General features: G+C 39.6%; 1 protein-coding gene across 3 annotated transcripts in view; it reads right to left on the bottom strand.

The window, feature by feature from the left end:
• LOC136884099 (tetratricopeptide repeat protein 27) overlaps window positions 1-9,226 on the bottom strand; it is a 149,767-nt gene extending 140,541 nt beyond the window's left edge. For all 3 annotated transcript variants that reach the window (XR_010861303.2, XM_067156130.2, XM_067156131.2), the window contains exons 1-2: window positions 8,987-9,226; window positions 4,651-4,834 (exon numbers count right to left, since the gene is read on the bottom strand). Coding sequence is in view for 2 of the 3 variants with exons in the window: in XM_067156130.2 (XP_067012231.2) it covers window positions 4,651-4,834; window positions 8,987-9,047 (245 nt within the window). In the remaining variant the exon portion in view is untranslated. The remainder of the gene's footprint in view (window positions 1-4,650; window positions 4,835-8,986) is intronic.
• Between the last annotated feature and the right edge of the window lie 8,663 nt (window positions 9,227-17,889).

Raw genomic sequence — 17,889 nt, 5'->3', positions numbered from 1 at the left:
TAAAATTTAATTGTTCATTGTCTTTCTTCTTCTCCATAACTTACTGTCCTGCAAACCACTATGCATAAGTACAGTAGGCCTAATAAATGTATGTACATTGTTACATAATTCATTTACGAATGTAAAAGTAAGCACCAACATGTCAGCTGTACAGTAGGTCTAATTTACATAAGTTGTTACACATGTAATTTACGAACATAAGTCACTCAGGCCTCTTTCAGGCAATGTGGGAGTAAAACGTGCCCGTGTGTATGCGCGGGTGCACCCGCTTCCGCTGACTCTTACATACACAACGGGTCGAGTGGCGCAAAACTCCTCGCACTTTCCAAAACATCATTTTCAACATTCTTTTCAGTGTGGTAATAAATATGGACCATCATAGTCTTTGTTTACACTTAAGAAAATACAAAAATAGTTCACACATGTGTGCCTTTCACATTTTGTTATATAAGAAGATGAGTAGAATTTTGAAGATACTCTCTCAATAACAGGTCTAAATGATATCACGCTTTCCCAAATATGAGACCACTGGTATTTCAGACATTAAAGTTAATAAGTTCTCAATGTCTATTTCAGGTTCCATAATGACCGTTGTACATCACACAGGAAAAGAAAAAGGCACACAAAACACTTTTAAATTGAAAATGAGAAATAAATACTGTACGTCAAATGGGTGAGAGCGGGCCTACTTTTGTTTATCTAAATCCATTTCTACTTTCTTATAGGTACACTATCAGGTTCTGTACTGATGTTGCGAGCACGGTCGATCCATGTCCAATAACAAGTAACTGTGGGCATGGGACTGCAACTCACCACGGACTGCCCGCTCAAACATTTCTCCCGCGCACAGTTACTCTGCGTCTCTGCATCATCTGAAAGATTCTATTTGAACAATCCGTTCTTAGTTTAGGACTAGGCGGACCGGCGAATAAGCGTGGAAGCGGGTCGAACCCACGCCGTCTGAAAGAGGCCTCACGAACGTAAAATTAAGTATCAACACATCAGACGCAAAGAGAATAAGACTGGCTTGGGACTGACGTCCCCTGCAGCTGTAGGCCGACACGCAACTGCACTCCGCGGCCGTGAAATTAAGTTCTCTACCAAATCCTTACCAAGCCCAGTTGTTACTGGCCTGTCATGCACGCAATGTGGCCGGGAACAATAATTTAAATTCCTTATGGTGGGAGTTATGAACGTACTAAAGAGAGACGTAAATGTGCTATCCAGGTTTCTTTAGCATGTATCTAATAGGACATGTCCTGGGACTTCGGAATAATGGCATAATAACCAGTGAAACGCGCTATAGAGGGACGACCTAACCAGTTTTGACTGTAGATAGAATAATGTTACTTGCTTTACGTCCCACTAACTACTCCTTTACGGTTTTTGGAGACGCCGAGGTGCCGGAATTTAGTCCCGCAGTAGTTCTTTTACGTGCCAGTAAATCTACCGACACGAGGATGACGTATTTGAGCACCTTCAAATACCACCGGACTGAGCCACGATCGAACCTGTCAAATTGGAGTCAGAAGGCCAGTGCCTCAACAGTTCCTCTTTTGAGCTACGGCTGCTCCTCTCTCACTCTTCACCGCATCACATATGACTCTTAGCTTGAGAGAGGGTGTCACCCTCTAAAGGCCTGCCATGTTCCATCAAGATGAGGAGTGAAAGCTATTAAATTTTCTTTGTTTTTTAATAAAAATGTTTTAAAATGTCTTCCTTCGTCCTTCACTACAATGCAAATCATCACACATCCTCTGGCCTGAGAGAGGGTGTAAACCTCTAAAGGGCTCACCTCACCTCTTCAGGATATGGAAAGAAAAAAAATACTTCATCATGCAGTGCAGCTTGAAAGAGAACCAAGCTCTGTATTCGGAGGGGGGGCAGGTTCGACTGTTAACTGTCCTAAGAATGGTTTTCCATTGTTTCCCATTCTCATTTTCAGGCAAATTTTGAGATAGTTCCTTTTATAGGCAACAGCCACTCCCCTTTCACCTTTCATCTCACCTCAAATCACTGCTACGCATCCCCTGGCCTGAGACAGGGCGTCACTCTCTAAGAAGCCACCCATAACCTTTCAGGGTATGGAATGATAGCTAAGAAAGAAATATTTTTTTCTTCAAAAGTCCGTGAAGTCCATCCTGGCAGAATGGGATGATGATAAATAAAATTCCCAATACAGGGCAAAGCTCTGTATCCTACCTTCTGTAGCTCAGACACTGGCATTCTCACTCTGAGGCCTGTTAAAAATAAAAATAACCGAACTCTGAAAATAACTCTTACGGTTGCTTATTTGCAGCCTAGTTATCTTTGTCTCCTTCAAAGTACTCCATTCTTTTATCAGCATAACTTCTCCCAACTCCATTCCGACTTATGGAAGTCCTAGTGGCTAGTTTGGTATCTTCATTTGACAGAAATCATCCTCATTACAGATGGATGTTAGTCTGTGGAATAGAAAGAAGTCTGCCGGGACCCTCTTCATCACAAATCAACCCTGATCCTACCATCATACTTCCAGTACAGCAGAAAAGACATATATATTTTACGTCCTGTTCTGCTACAAAGAAACTACATAACAATGTGCCACAGTACGACGGGGACAACGAGCGGTCAAGTTAGCAGGGGGGTTGTACATTTACTATGTGACATAGGTGATATGTCAAGTGAGCCTATCACCAACAAGGAAAGAGAGCATTATGCTGAGTAAGATCCAGAAGTTTGTGAAGTAGACAGTCGAGCAGGGAGAAAAGTTGCAGGACGAGAAACATCTAGGAGTTGAGTTGCTAGTGGGGATGAAAACAGCTTGCTGTTACACTCGATTCGTGAATATTTGCCGAACACGAGGACAACTGTACTTTCCCATCCAGGTGACGTGAATGCTACTGATCCACGAAATATCACTGTAATATTTGTCACAATGTGAAAGGTTATCATTGATTTACTCAAATAAAGTCTCAAATCCCAGGTAGATTAAGAAATACCGTCGTTACTAGCAAGAAATATGAATACGTACTTACGAGCTGTAAACAGGAGTCCATCATGTTGCATATCGCTGCTCGCGCCGTCTTTTGTTTGTTTCTTGAGGTCCAGGGCTGACACCGATGAATGGAAGTGCCATGTCTGTGGATTCTCATTATCTTTGTACATTTGTCTAGCGCGGACAGTTCAAAAAGCAAAATGGAGGTGAACAACATTAAGGATGTTATCGCTTTTTTTGAGGACGAAAATCACCATTTAATAAGGAAATTACAAGACCTAAATCTCGTGCCGAAGCAACCGGAAAATAGCATGATCCCTGGACCAATAGGTATATTACTTTATTAAAGGAACAGCACTATTAGACAATTGACAGTTGAAGTGACACGACACCAAAGCATTACCGTGAGCAAAGACATGACACACGAAAGTGTTGTGTTACACACAAACAAAACACGGAAGCCCTGCGACGCAGAAAAAATTGTATATAGCTGTAAGGCAGTAAAGTATGTATTTTGTAAAATTAAATATTTCGATTATTTCTTAATCTACCTGGGATTTTAGACTTTATTTGAGTAAATCAATGATTACCCTTCATATGTGACAAATATTACAGTGATATTTCGTGGATCAGTAGCGTTCACGTCACCTCCCATCCACCCTACTCACCTGACGTAATCCCGACAGACTTCTTTCTATTCCACAAACTAACATCCATCTGTAATGAAGATGATTTCGGTCAAACGAAGATATCAAACTAGCCACTAAGAGTTCCATAAGTGGGAATGGTGTTGGGAGAGTTATACTGATAAAGGAACGAAGTACTTTGAAGGAGACAAAGATAACTAGGCTCCAAATAAGCCACTGTAAGAGTTATTTTCAGAGTTTGGTTATTTTTGTTTTTAACATACCTCTCATATACCCTCTTCAACCATGACCCTCTTCATCATAATTAACCCTGATCATACCATCGTACTTCCAGTACAGCATATATATTTTACACTTTGTTCTGCTATAAAGAAAATACACAACAATGTGCCAGATTCTCTAGCAGTGTGAGTGCTCCTGCATTATGCTGCCATCTGTCGCAGTGATTGTGATCTACGACAAACTTTTACATGGACAGAATGTATTGTTTCCTCTTCCTTTCGGTAGATAGAGCTACTTTCTCTATCAATCTTTTCCTTTCATTTGAACAACTTGAAAGTCATCCATTTTAGCACAGTCAACCAATCATGTCGGGAAGCGGTACAGTGCGACTCTCTGATAAATTCTCTGCTTCTGAACAACAGTTATGACGGCTCAGACGATAGTGATCTTAATTCCAATGATAGTTCGTTGATAAGTGTGATGTTCCTGCAGCAGAAATGAATGCAGAAAGTGAAGGCAATGGGAAGATGTCGTGTGCTTAAGGGACACACTTCTGTGCATTCCAGTGGAAAGGAATGTCTACTCAGACGTAGAGCAGCAGAAATGTGTTACAGTAATATTGTATTCTATGCATATGCCAAAATCATTGAGTTGAAGCGTTTCAGTTTCACACATTTTACACTCCTGACTTACAGTGAACAATGGTCTCCTCCTGCACTAGAGACTGACATGCACTGTGATTACTCCTGTGCTAAGGGATTAACAGGCTTTGAACTGTAAATACAGATTACATCTAATACTTACCTATGTGAATCTGCAGCATACTGGTCGAGGAAACTTTTAACACAATGTGATAGGACAGTCTCCAGTAATTCATCTGAAGAACTACCCTGACAAGCTTCTTGAAATGTTTCTTCACAAAATGAAGAATTCAGCACCACAAGAAACTTTCCATTTTGTACATTTTTCAGAAAAGGTTCATCATCACCTATAAAAGTAAGAAAATTAACATAACAATAAATAGTTTAAATGCATACTACACATTGCAACATGGGAAAGTTAAAAAAAAAAAAAAAAACAGATTCTATATATAAACCAAATATCACTCACTTATCCTGAGATCTCCAGATTCAAAAGACCTAGAAAGGAAAAATTAGGAACATAGGTTAATCTTCTGCCCTCGAGGTGCACTAAGAAATGTTTTTTCACAATTCTGCTTCTGTCCTAGATTTAGACCCTTTGCCCAATGGCACAAGCTAACATAGGTGAAAATCGAATTTGTCAAAAAAGGACGAGATAAAGCTCATTTTAAGTCTTATGACACAAGGAATAAATCTGGGGAAGTCTCTAAAAGACCAAAAACCATGTTTTAAGCATCTAAAACCAACAATTTTCAAGATATTGCACCACACTGCCACCGCTCTTCAGCCTAAGTGCTGGAGAGCACATGTTGACAGCCTCACGAACAAGGTGAGCAATCCAACTTCTGCTTGGGCAGATTGCATAAAACATGCAGGAAGAAGATATTCTGTGAGAGAAGTTCACGGTGCTGTCAGTTCTCTTATTTTATGCAATGCAATTAGACGTGCTTCTGCATTCTATCACACAGATTTACAATGTTCACTGAACTAACTTATTTGTCATACACATGTGCTTTTTTTTTTACATCTGTCTTCTATCTTTTATTCTTAATACTTTCCACCTTTCCTGACTCATTTTAAGCACAATGCTATAGTTGTTCTACCAGCCATTTCTAGAGCTCCTGTAGCCTATACTGTAGTTCCTGTTCCCATATGCTGTAGTTCCGGTTATTCATAGCTGACTCTATTTCCCTTTTCTTTTCTGAAAAGCACAGACAAGCTTCTGTGTGCAGCTTTCTCATTTACAGCAGCACGATCAGACGTGTGTCTATTTTCTGTCATACAGCTTCACACAGCTCACTAAAGTAAACTTTATTCATCACACAAATCTCCTTTCTGCTTACCTACAGCTCTCGTATAGTGTAGTTCCTGTTTCTCACAACTAACTCTAAACTTTATTCATCACAGAAATCTCCTTTCTGCTTACCTACAGCTCTCGTATAGTGTAGTTCCTGTTTCTCATAACTAACTCTATTTTCCTTTTCTTTTCCAAAATAGGATTTGTTAGGCATGGAGCTCATTGCTATTGATGGCGTAATGGTACCTCACCATGCTGTACGTAAGAAGGTAGACAGATCCTGCTTTTTCTATTCCCTACCTTACTTAATGTATGGTACATATGTAACAGCTGGCAACAGTTTCAAGTGTTTACTATGATGTCGTGTGGAAATGTGTAAAGAACCATGGTTGAGTACCATACTTACATGTGCCCCCCTCCCACTCCTCTCATATGCCACCCACTGCAGAATTCTGGCTGCTAGTGAAATATACTCCTACCATATGGCGGGGTATCGGGAAGGGAATGTGATAACACAGCCTGAAGAGCCTGTTGAGGGAAGGACTATATTACATTTTAGGTGTTCTGGTCCCATGATGTATTCGCAATCTGAACCACTTATACCTCAATAAGTCCCTCTTCATTAAAAAATACCAGCTATCGCTAGCCCTGTATTTACATCACTTAACGTTTGTCCAGTGTTCTGCCAATAACAAAATCGATAATGAATTTCCTTTCACTGATTATTGTCCTCTTCTTAACAAGTGTCTTTATGATGTGCCTGATGATCTAAATTCTCCCTCTGACTCAAAAAATTGGTTCAAAAGTTCCATCATCTAATGAAAACCAAAGAGGAAACAAGCACTGTGCTAGATTCAATGACAGCATTAAGAAGGCTGTTAGGAAATATACAAATAAAAATCTTGAAGTCAATCAAAAAGTCGTTAAGAAGATTCAATGAAAATAAACACCTGATCCCGTGGAAAACAAAATCATTATTGGTATTCAAGTACGACTGCAATACAGGTTACGGTAATGACATGGTTACTGTTATTGGCCAGAAGGTTGATTGCAAGTTGTGTCACAGAAAATGGAAAGAAATGGAAATGGGTTGTAGGGACAGAAAGGTGCATCCCCTCCCTATTGGATGGCCTCCTTATCAGTGGTGAATTTGCCATACATGCGATCGACATGTTACATCCCTTGTATTTTCAACGAAAAAAAAATTCACTGTTCATATTTTAATGGAAGCTATTTATCTAAAATTCAAACGCACAGTTATCGATACTCAGAGAGAGATGAAACGAGCTTGGCTGGGTAGTGACTGCTACTGATTACCTAACTACTCCAGAGATGGCAGCACGAGCATTGTACACTTGTTGGTTGTTGATGTCTTTCATGAGGTTGAAATGCAGTACGAACAACCACATCCATCAAGAGGGCAGTGCAAGATGGAATCCTGTAAGTTATCGCGTGTGAAATACTGGAGTTCTTACTTCTGAGTGGTTCTTTTCTTGTGCTATAAATGATGATACCGGTATATAATAAATGTGTGTTGTAGTAATATAAATGATTCTGTTTCGTGCGCTTGTAGTGTAAATATCAAACAAAGAAAATGCGGGAATGATGCAATTTTGAAATAATGTCACACCGATCAAAGAGTAGTTCAGCAGGCATGGATGTAGGAGCGCTAGGATCACAGGTTTTGACAGCGCAATCCTAACTGAACTGCAACCATTGTGTAATCGAACAATTATTAAGAGAACCATTTAGTATAGACTACTTTTGGAGAAAAGCATAATTATAAATGAAGGACAATCGCATCCAACTCTGTATGTTACTACATAACTTGAGTCGTGTGTTCATCATTTCAACAGAAATATTTATGAAACAGACGATTGGATTAGTGGATCTGAGATCTTGAGTAAACTTTTCTGTTGGCCTTGTTTGTTGTTTTCTCTTGAAAAATCTGTTTGGGATGACGGTCTGTTTGTGTTGGTGATGGCAATTTTTTCAGTTACCTTAATTTTTTTTTTTTTAGTTAAGGAGGCATATGAGAAATTTTTAATAATAATGTTATTGGGTTTACATCCCACCAACTACTTTTACGGTTTTCGGAGACGCCGAGGTTCCGGAATTTAGTCCTGCAAGAGTTCTTTTACATGCCAGAAAATCTACTCACACAAGGCTGACGTATCTGAACACCTTCAAATACCACTGAACTGAGCCAGGATCGCACCTGCCAAGTTGGGGTCGTCTGAGCGACTCAGCCTGGCAGGGAAATTTTATACCAAATTTTAAAGTTTAAGGCAAAAAATTACCGCAGAATAGGTAGTTTGTTACCTTCATCACAAGAAAAACACTCATTTTACAAATATATTTTGTTGGCATTGATGAAGAAGAGTCACAAAATTTGGTCCAATATCTTCCCTGTTTTGAAGGTCAAGCGTTTAAAGCTGTGATTCGTGTCGACAGACAATCACCAACTGAGCATAGGGGTTGATAATTATAATGCACCTACAAGAGAGATGGCTTTGGTGATTGTGCTGCAGGAGTTTAAAAAGCAGGGCTTTGTTCTTCACAGCAGAGACACGAAGTTGGTGGGGATCAATGAAACTCACTGGCTTATGATGCCTTTTAGTACCCTCACATGTTCTGCCGTGAAGAAGATGGATACTCCATTACCATCCCTCAACTTGATCCAAATTCTGACGCATTTATAATAACAACTACGCAACTCAACTGTGACTGGCTGTAAGAAAAGGGGCCTGCCATTATAATGAAAACACCCCAACTCAGACAGAGAGGATGGAAGGGATCCGATACTTTGAAAAATGAAATACCGGACAAAGAATGACAAGAGGCACGAACAGCGTGAAAATGAAAGACTCTCTTGAGTATTAGGGGGTTACTGTTGGTGTATTATTCGTTCTGCGTCCCCCACCAATAGGGGGTAGACAATACATTAAACTGTGTCGCTGATTTTTCTCGAATGCCCGCAATATTAGTTCCATTTCATTATCAAAATATACAGTTGTGTATAAGACCATTTTCACTGTGACTGGGAGCGAGGCTCATCATCAATTCATTGCAATTAACAGAATCTAAGATTAGGAGGTTGGAGCTAAATGACCCTGATTGAGGCCCTCGATATCCTAGAACCTCTTGCTCAAAACACAATGCAAGGTTAGGAAAAGTCAAAAATCATAAACATGCTCATTACCTGCATCTGTATTGAAGAAGTGAAGCAAAATTTCCTCTTCAGTACTGAAAGAATCATTCATTTTTCCAGAATTAGACACGATACAACTTTTCAACCCGTGCTAATCCTTTTTCTTATTCTTCTTCTTCTTGATGTTCAGGACTCTTTTTTTTTTTCGCACAGTAAAAACTCTTCGGTTATATTTTTTTAAACACACGAAATAATACTAAAGTCTTCTCTACACTCGACGATTGTGTTGGTCTTCTTCTTGATATTTGGTTGGGCTCGGTATTTAACTAACACCCAGTTAGTGCTGGGAGAGGAGGCAGTCCTCCGAGTGATTGAATCGGTAGCAAGGTCTGTCTAGGGAGGTCAAGTCACGAATGCTACTTATGGAGCCGCCATATTGGGTCTTTAAGCGAGGGTAACCAAAGGCAAGTGTATTCGAATTTAGAGGATTTCGGTACCGTACATTGAAATAAAAACAAAATACCAACCAATTTTGATAAAGAATTTAATTGGGCATCTCCTGGCCATGTATATGCAACTGTATAACACTTAAATGATATGAATACATTCACAGCTATTTGAATAGGAAGATAATTAACAGAGCCTGAAATTCTATTTTTTTTTTCTTTTCTGAGAAACAAGAATCAACAGAAAAGTTCATGTTATTCTCTTTTACTTCCTTACAAATTGGTCTTACTGTGTTTCTTATTAATATCATCTGTCAAATACGTAATCTTATTGACAGAAATATAGAAATCTGTACAGCACCTGTGTCATATCATGATTACCGGTACATGAAATACTGAACTTGAAGTACTGTACCGGTATTTAAAGTACTAAACGACGGTTGTAATAAATCACCTTCAGCGTTTACTTTATTAAGAGGGGCAATGGAACAACAACCACGGTATCCCCTGCCTGCCATAAGAGGCGACTGAAAGGGGCGTCAGGCTCTCCTAACCAGGGAGCTTGAGTTGGCGACCACGGGGCTCTTAGGTGAGTCCTAATATTCGTGCAAATAATAATAATACTAATAATACTATTAATAATACTAATAATACTATTAATAATAATAATACTATTAATAATAATAATACTAATACTAATAATAATAGTTAAGAAAATTAAAGCCATTGGTAGACACGATTTCATAAGAAATAGAAATTCAGTCATTATTAAGTTGAGTTAACCTAGGTTAGACTATTTTAGGGATTACATTAGGATATTATGTTAGGCTACGGTACATTAAATTACAATAGTTGGTTAGTGCGAGTGAAGCGAGTATTGTGATCTTTAAGTATTTGTCCAGCCATAGAATGTACTCTATAGAGCATTTAAGATGAATGAAATTTAGCTGTAAATAATAACTACAGTATCGGTACAGTTTAAGACTGCTATTATCAATACAATTGTTGTAATGATTGCCAGCTGGACATAAATTGTTGGTTTGAAGTGATAGGCCTATTGTTTGTTGTGATTATAATTGGTAACTGAACAGGAACAAGTATTTCAAATATCTGTGAAACATTTCTACGTTGCATGTAGGGTTAGAATGATACAGTTTGTAGTTTACATGAAAAGGAATGGAATGAAATGGCGTTTGGCTTTTAGTGCCAGGAGCGTCTGAGGACAAGTTCGGCTCGCCAGGTGCAGGTCTTTTGATCTGACTCCCGTAGGTGACCTGCGCGTCGTGATGAGGATGAAATGAGGATTAAGACGACACATACACCCAGCTCCCGTGCCAGAGAAACTGACCAATTATGGTTAAAATTCCTGAACCTGCCGAGAATTGAACTTGGGACCCCTGTGACAAAAGGCCAGCACACTAACCATTTAGCCATGGAGCCGGATACATGAAAAGGAAATTTTCATAAACGTCAATACTAATATTACACATTTCCTGTTACTTTTCTTGCTTGTTTTGAAAGACAATTCTCTTTCTTTGGGAGGTTTCCTATTATATGTCAAAGACTTAGGTGGATTAGGGACTTCGAAAATTTTTGGGATGGAATTCCACTTGAGTAGTTTCCGTCCATCTGCCCTCTTTAGTTCAAATTGCCATTCTTCAAAATGATGCTAGAAGAAAATACACCGGGCGAGTTGGCCGTGCGGTTAGAGGCGCGCGACTGTGAGTTTGCATCCGGGAGATAGTGGGTTCGAACCCCACTGTCGGCAGCCCTGAAGATGGTTTTCCGTGGTTTCCCATTTTCACACCAGGCAAATGCTGGGGCTGCACTTTAATTAAGGCCACGGCCGTTTCCTTCCACCTCGTAGGCCTTTCCTCACCCATCGTCGCTATAAGACCTATCTGTGTCGGTGTGACGTAAAGCCACTAGCAAAAAGAAAAAAAACATAATAAGACCTATAAATATAAAACATAGTTCATATAAACATACTGTTATTCAGGAATAATACGAATGTATAACTTCACTAACCTCGCACAAGAAGCAATTATCTGTAGGTTGTCATTTGTCACGCCTACAGTTTTGTACCCACTGAGCTCTCCTTTTCTTATCTCTCGGGAAGCGAAACACTAATTCCGTCAGTTGTCTTATTTTGACAATTTGGTGCGGTGCAGTATCCCGTTTTCCTTCAAAATACAAGTAATAACTCACATCATTACATCAGGCACGCCCACGTAACAACGATATTTGAGACCCAATATGGCCGCCACCGCAAAGGATTGTGGTAGCGTGACCAGACCTCCCTAGACAGATCTTGATCGGTAGTAGCAAGTGAAGCGCTCCACCGGTATTCTCTGGTACTACTGCGGAGAATTGCGGAGGTATACGGAGGCTGGTGGAGGAAACGGAGCGAACCTGCTCTGCACTTTCATTCAAAACACTCCTTCCTGTCAGTCGCTGCGTGTGACGAGTGAACTTTCTGGCACCACCTTCACTATGTAGCTAATGCCACGAAAACCATCAGTTGTTTTGAATATTTTCGATGCAGAAGGCGATCAGAAGATATCTGCCACCGAGTGCAAATTATGTGCACGTAGTTTTTCAACGGGAGGCGGCACATCTAATTTATTTAGAGTCACCAACTCTAAATTCTCAAATGACCGGGCGAGTTGGCCGTGCGCGTAGAGGCGCGCGGCTGTGAGCTTGCATCCGGGAGATAGTAGGTTCGAATCCCACTATCGGTAGCCCTGAAGATGGTTTTCCGTGGTTTCCCATTTTCACACCAGGCAAATGCTGGGGCTGTACCTTAATTAAGGCCACGGCCGCTTCCTTCCAACTCCTAGGCCTCCCATCGTCGCCATAAGGCCTATCTGTGTCGGTGCGACGTAAAGCCCCTAGCAAAAAAAAAATTCAAATGGAGGACAGACTCTTAATAAAAGGAGGACTATTCATAAAATTGTTCTAAAAACGGAGGAGAAATGGAATTTTTACATACAAAAATTTGTATTACATACCTTATAACTGTTATGCCGATGAAGATGCTGAAGTTGTAGCTATTTTATGCTGGTACTTATCGACTGCACCCACGTTCGACAGCAAAGATGAATTATTTTTTGTAATAAATAATTGTAAAACTCTCCACATGACATGTTTTTAAAGTTGTACTTTACTATTATAATACCCTTATCCGACTCGGTCAGCAAACGGTTTCTTTCTTCTGACCACTGTGTATTAATCAGGGAATACACTCTTTCAACGGTTGCATTTCAACGTGGAACAGCGAAATATAACTGACAAATTTTAAGCTGCTCACTAAATGTTTCAAAGTCAGGGCTATATTTGAAAAACTCACACCACTGCTTAGCGTTTTTGGAGGCAAAGCTGGCCCAGAAGCGACGTGTATCGACGCCTACGTCGAATACCACAATACTCCTAAGGCAGTACGTGGAATTAGAGCCAGAGCATAGGTTGACCGACCGTGTCAAGTACTGGGCTCAATTAGCCAACCAATCTAATCCGCTTCATGAAATAGCTGGATACTACCTTTGTATTCCAGCTGCCTCTGTCTCAGCGGAAAGAAGGTTTTCTGCTGCTGGAGAAATAATTACAGCAAGAAGAAATGCTTTATCGCCAGAACGAACAAACACTTCGAGATCTTACTTGGAAACTCTAAATATTTCTTCAAGCAACGTATGTAGCCTTGAACTTCGTTTCTTCTTGACTGAAATATTTATTTATTTATTTATTTATTTATTTATTTATTTATTTATTTATTTATTTATTTATTTATTTATTTATTTATTTACGTGTTCGGTGTATGGCTGTGTCTCCGAAGTAATTGGGTGTATTTATTATGAGGCTGCCTTTTTATAACATACTTCTCTTTAATATACCAAACAATTATAATGATGTATCGGTATTATGTAATATACGGTAATTTCTTCAGTAAAAAACACTGCTTGCTTTAAAAGGTTAGCCCACTGTCGGCAGCCCTGAAAATGGTTTTCCGTGGTTTCCCATTTTCACACCAGGCAAATGCTGGGGCTGTACCTTAATTAAGGCCACGGCCGCTTCCTTTCCACTCCTAGCCCTTTCCTGTCCCATCGTCGCCATAAGACCTATCTGTGTCGGTGCGACGTAAAGGAACTAGGAAAAAAAAAAGGTTACCATACGTAACAGTCCAACGGCTTGGCCACGTTGGCACTCTACTTAAAACAGGTTACACTAAAACAAACTACTCCGCTCCTACCGCTCCTTTCCTTGCATAACGGTTTTAACGGAGGAAGCGGAGGCAACGGAGGTAATCGGAGATACCACCGAGCACAGAATAACATAGAGATGGCAATACCTACCGCAATGCATTGGCTCTCTGAAGCCGAGTTTTGCGCGCATCGTCATGTTGGCATTACCAGCAGTGCTAGTTAATTCCTATCCGAGTCACGTTAATTCCTATCAGAGTCTGTCATTTTAAAAGGTTTCTGTAACATTATTTCATTGGTTAACGTATGTAACGCAATAGAAAAGTGCCTTAGTCATAATGATAAGCACGGGGCAGTCCAGAACACTGTTTTAATCGCAATACCGGTAGTTTAAAAATCGGAAATATGAGCTCAAATAGCCTGTTATTATATCAGATCGTATTTAGCCCGAACGAATTGCCCATTTGCAAGGTGCAGCTAAAAATAATAGAACATTTTCATAAAGACCTATTTTAGAGAAAGAATAAGGCAGGTTATGGACCATGAATATTTATGTTGTTTGTCCAACCCTTGTCCCGTTTCCCTACGGGGTCGGGTATGAGGTGAGATGAATTTGTCGTGGCGGTTTTTACGACCGGATGCCCTTCCTGACGTCAACCTCATCAGAGGAATTAATGAGAGATGAAATGAATGACGTGATATATGATAGTAGGGAGAGGGTGAAACCCGGTGCCGGCACATAGCCTACTCCTGTCGAATAGCACCAAGGGGTCTGCTCAAGGCTTAACGTCCCCATCCGACGGACGAATCACCATCAACGGCGTCATATGCCCTCACTCCATATGAGCACTGCGGAGAGGTTTGGAATTTAATCCAGGCTTTTGGCACGCAATCTAGTGATTAGAAATTGTATACCACCACCTCCCCTACCCTGCCGGCCAACATTCTGATGGTGAAAATTTTTTCGACCAACGGGACTCGAACCGGCTAACCTCGGTGTTAGACCGTTTTTAGACTTCAGCGCCTTAACGATCATGGCCACCAGGCGGGCTGGACCATGAATATTTATATAGATACCATATACAGTACACATCCACACAAAATATCATACACAATAAAAATATACACAGTCTGTAGGCCTATAAATAAAATAGTACACGGTCAATAATAAAGAGATCCTGCAAGACCAGTAAGTATGAGGTAAATAGGCCTAATTATTATAGAATTGTTGAGCCAAGTAAATCATATAAAAAATAGAGAAATATTTTTACATTAGTACACTTGATTAAATTAATTCACCTCAAGGATTATTTAGTAATGTATACATACATACATTATCATTATATACTTATGCCTTTCAGCGTTCAGTCTGCAAGCCTGTGAATTTACTAAATGTCGTCACAATCCTCTATTTGCAACAAGTGCTGTGGCCTCATTTAGTTATATATCTCTTATCTTTAAATCCAAACTGAGTTTAACTATCGTCGTCTTGGTCTCCCTCTACTTCTCTTACCCTCCATTCCAGATTCCATTAATCCCCTAGGTAACCTATCCTCCTCCATTCGCCTCACATGACCCCACCACCGAAACCGGTTTATACGTACAGCTTCATCCATCGAGTTCATTCCTAAATTAGCCTTTATCTCCCCATTCCGAGTACCCTCCTGCCATTCTTTCTGTACGCAATTTCTTTGGTTTTCATGTGATATATTTGAGCACTAAAACATGTTTCTGAACTTTTATTACAGATAGATTTTCCACAATAGGTACTTCCTGGATTGCTATAGAGGAATCTAATGAAGGCATTTCCACAGTCTTTATGATTTTAAGGACCCTCCTCTCCTGTAAAATAAATTTAAGAAATAGTAGGCTTACACTAAAAAATATATATTTCGACATATTTCTCACATCAGAGGCTAAAATGAAGAGAAACTAACCTTTGATTGTATTTGTAGGTACTTTGGGAAAGCAGTAAACATAGATGTCACAGTCCATTCCCTCAGCCTTACGACACACAATGAAGTACGATCAAAATCACGTTCAGTAAAGTGAGCTTCGTATAGCTCATATCCATTTCTTCCGTCGTTCATTATCTTTAGGAAAACTGTAAATGATAAAGGGGCTTCTTAACCTATACTGCATGTGCAAGGGGAAAACAATTCGGCACTGAATATTCGCAAAAACATATTGCTTACCTGTGGAAACTTATCCCTGGTATTTTCTTTGAAGCTCTGTTTGCACATCCATACGCTACACAAGTCGGCATTTTAAAATCATAACATAAACTTCCTTTATTTACTTCACACGTGGCGCACTGTTCACTTACTTACACTAACTGGTCTCCAATGTTATGGTACAAACAACATGGCGGCCGCTTATGTCCACTGACTTCAACCAACACCTCCTAGATAATAAGGCCTAACAACAGCGTAGTGACGTCACGCTACGGAGGCGATGGCAATGCAGAGAAACGCGGAACATAGTTAAACACAGACATGAATTTAATATTTTTTGCCAATGGAATAATTTATTTACTAACAAATAGCGTTTCAAATTTGAAGGATATTGAATTATACTGTCGTTATTACCGTATTTTAGTGACTCTGCCATTAAAGGTAAACAGCAGACAGTTGTAAAACACGACAGCATTTTGCAATGTTAACTCACTTAGGCCGAATTGCTAACATCACAACAGAATGTTACAAACATATTTCAATTTAAATAGGTATTACGTGATCTTAAAAGAAAACTAGCACGTATAATATTAGCATAGGCCTAACATCTAAGCTGATGTAGCATCACTGGCAGTATTTGCACATGAGCCTACAATGTTTCCTCTCTTGAAGTTCATGTATGGTTTAATGAGAATTTCACCTGCCATCGATGTTACTAATTTGTAATTCTGTTCGAAACCTTTATGTATTCCAGAAAGTATGTAAGTTTCTAACCTAATATTGGACTACCATTCGGACTGGAGCCTACTCTTTTAAAAGTATTGCCATATTGTGGCAACATTAAATTGCTACTGTCTCATAAATTTGTAAAAATCGCACGGCGCAACAGCCCTGAAGGGCTTGGCCTTGATCCTGCTCAGCCCGAAGGCCTGCAGATTACGAGGTGTCTTGGGTTCCGCATGACGAATCCTTTCAGCCGTTATTCTTGGCTTTCTAGACCTGGGCCGCTATCTCACCGTCAGATAGCTCACAAATGTAAACACGCAGGCTGAGTGGACCTCAAACCAGCCCTCATATCTAGGTAAAAATCCCTGACTTGGCCTGGAATCGAACCGGGGCCTCCGGGTAAGAGGCAGGTATTATATCCCCTCACCACGGGGTCGGCCATAAATTTGTAAACATGAGGAGATATCAGACAGAAGGTTGAACAAATAACAAGAAAATCATGCACATACTCCTTTATGAACTAAGAAATGTTTTAACTATGGCTATTAAATTAACTGTGGGGACATCATCCTCGGTGTCCAATTCACCAACTAGGACTAGAATTAACTTATTTATTGAATCTTTCTACACATTGTTACACTCATTCCTTGTGATGCAGCTATGATGTTTTGTAACTAAAGAATATACCGCATTTATATTTGTAATTTTGTCCACATATACATTAGAAATATTTTTACTTTAATAAAACCCGTTTAGAATAAAGGCCATGTCTTATAAGATGATTACATATGCCATGCAGTATGGTTGCCTTGATGTATCGACGTACAGAAAAATTACTTACGTTCCCTTCATCACAGTACAACAACCATCAGGTAACAACGTGTTTATTGTACTTTTCAGCTGTGTTGAAATTCTGTGTATGAGATATGTACTATCTTCAATGGCTCTGTTTATTGCTCCTTTCTATTCTACATTTTTGCCTGGTTCTTTTAACTACTCCTCTTCCAAGACCATGATTGTCAGAGACAGCAGTGGCTTATATCTTTTCCAACTGCCCATCATATTTATAGTCACATTCTGGCAGGATCAGTACCAGTTACTTCCCATAAAATATCACAGACTTTGAAATGTCTGTGGCATACCTGTAAAATAATGTATCACCGTGAGCGAAATTCGTGCATTTACAGAGTGAATCGGCCTACACCAGCAGCTCCTGTAGGTGGTATGTTTTAATGCGTATAATAATAATAATAATAATAATAATAATAATAATAATAATAATAATAATAATAATAATAATAATAATAATAATAATAATAATACCGTTGAAATAATGTATCCCATGATTGTGATCTAACATAACCTTATATCATTAAAGAGTAAATATGCCTACATATCACCAGCTGTTGTGT

Source organism: Anabrus simplex, chromosome 12, assembly GCF_040414725.1.
Source record: "Anabrus simplex isolate iqAnaSimp1 chromosome 12, ASM4041472v1, whole genome shotgun sequence".
NCBI lineage: Eukaryota > Metazoa > Arthropoda > Insecta > Orthoptera > Tettigoniidae > Anabrus > Anabrus simplex.
Note: the sequence above shows the minus strand (reverse complement) of the source record. Positions and strands in the feature narration are given on the sequence as shown.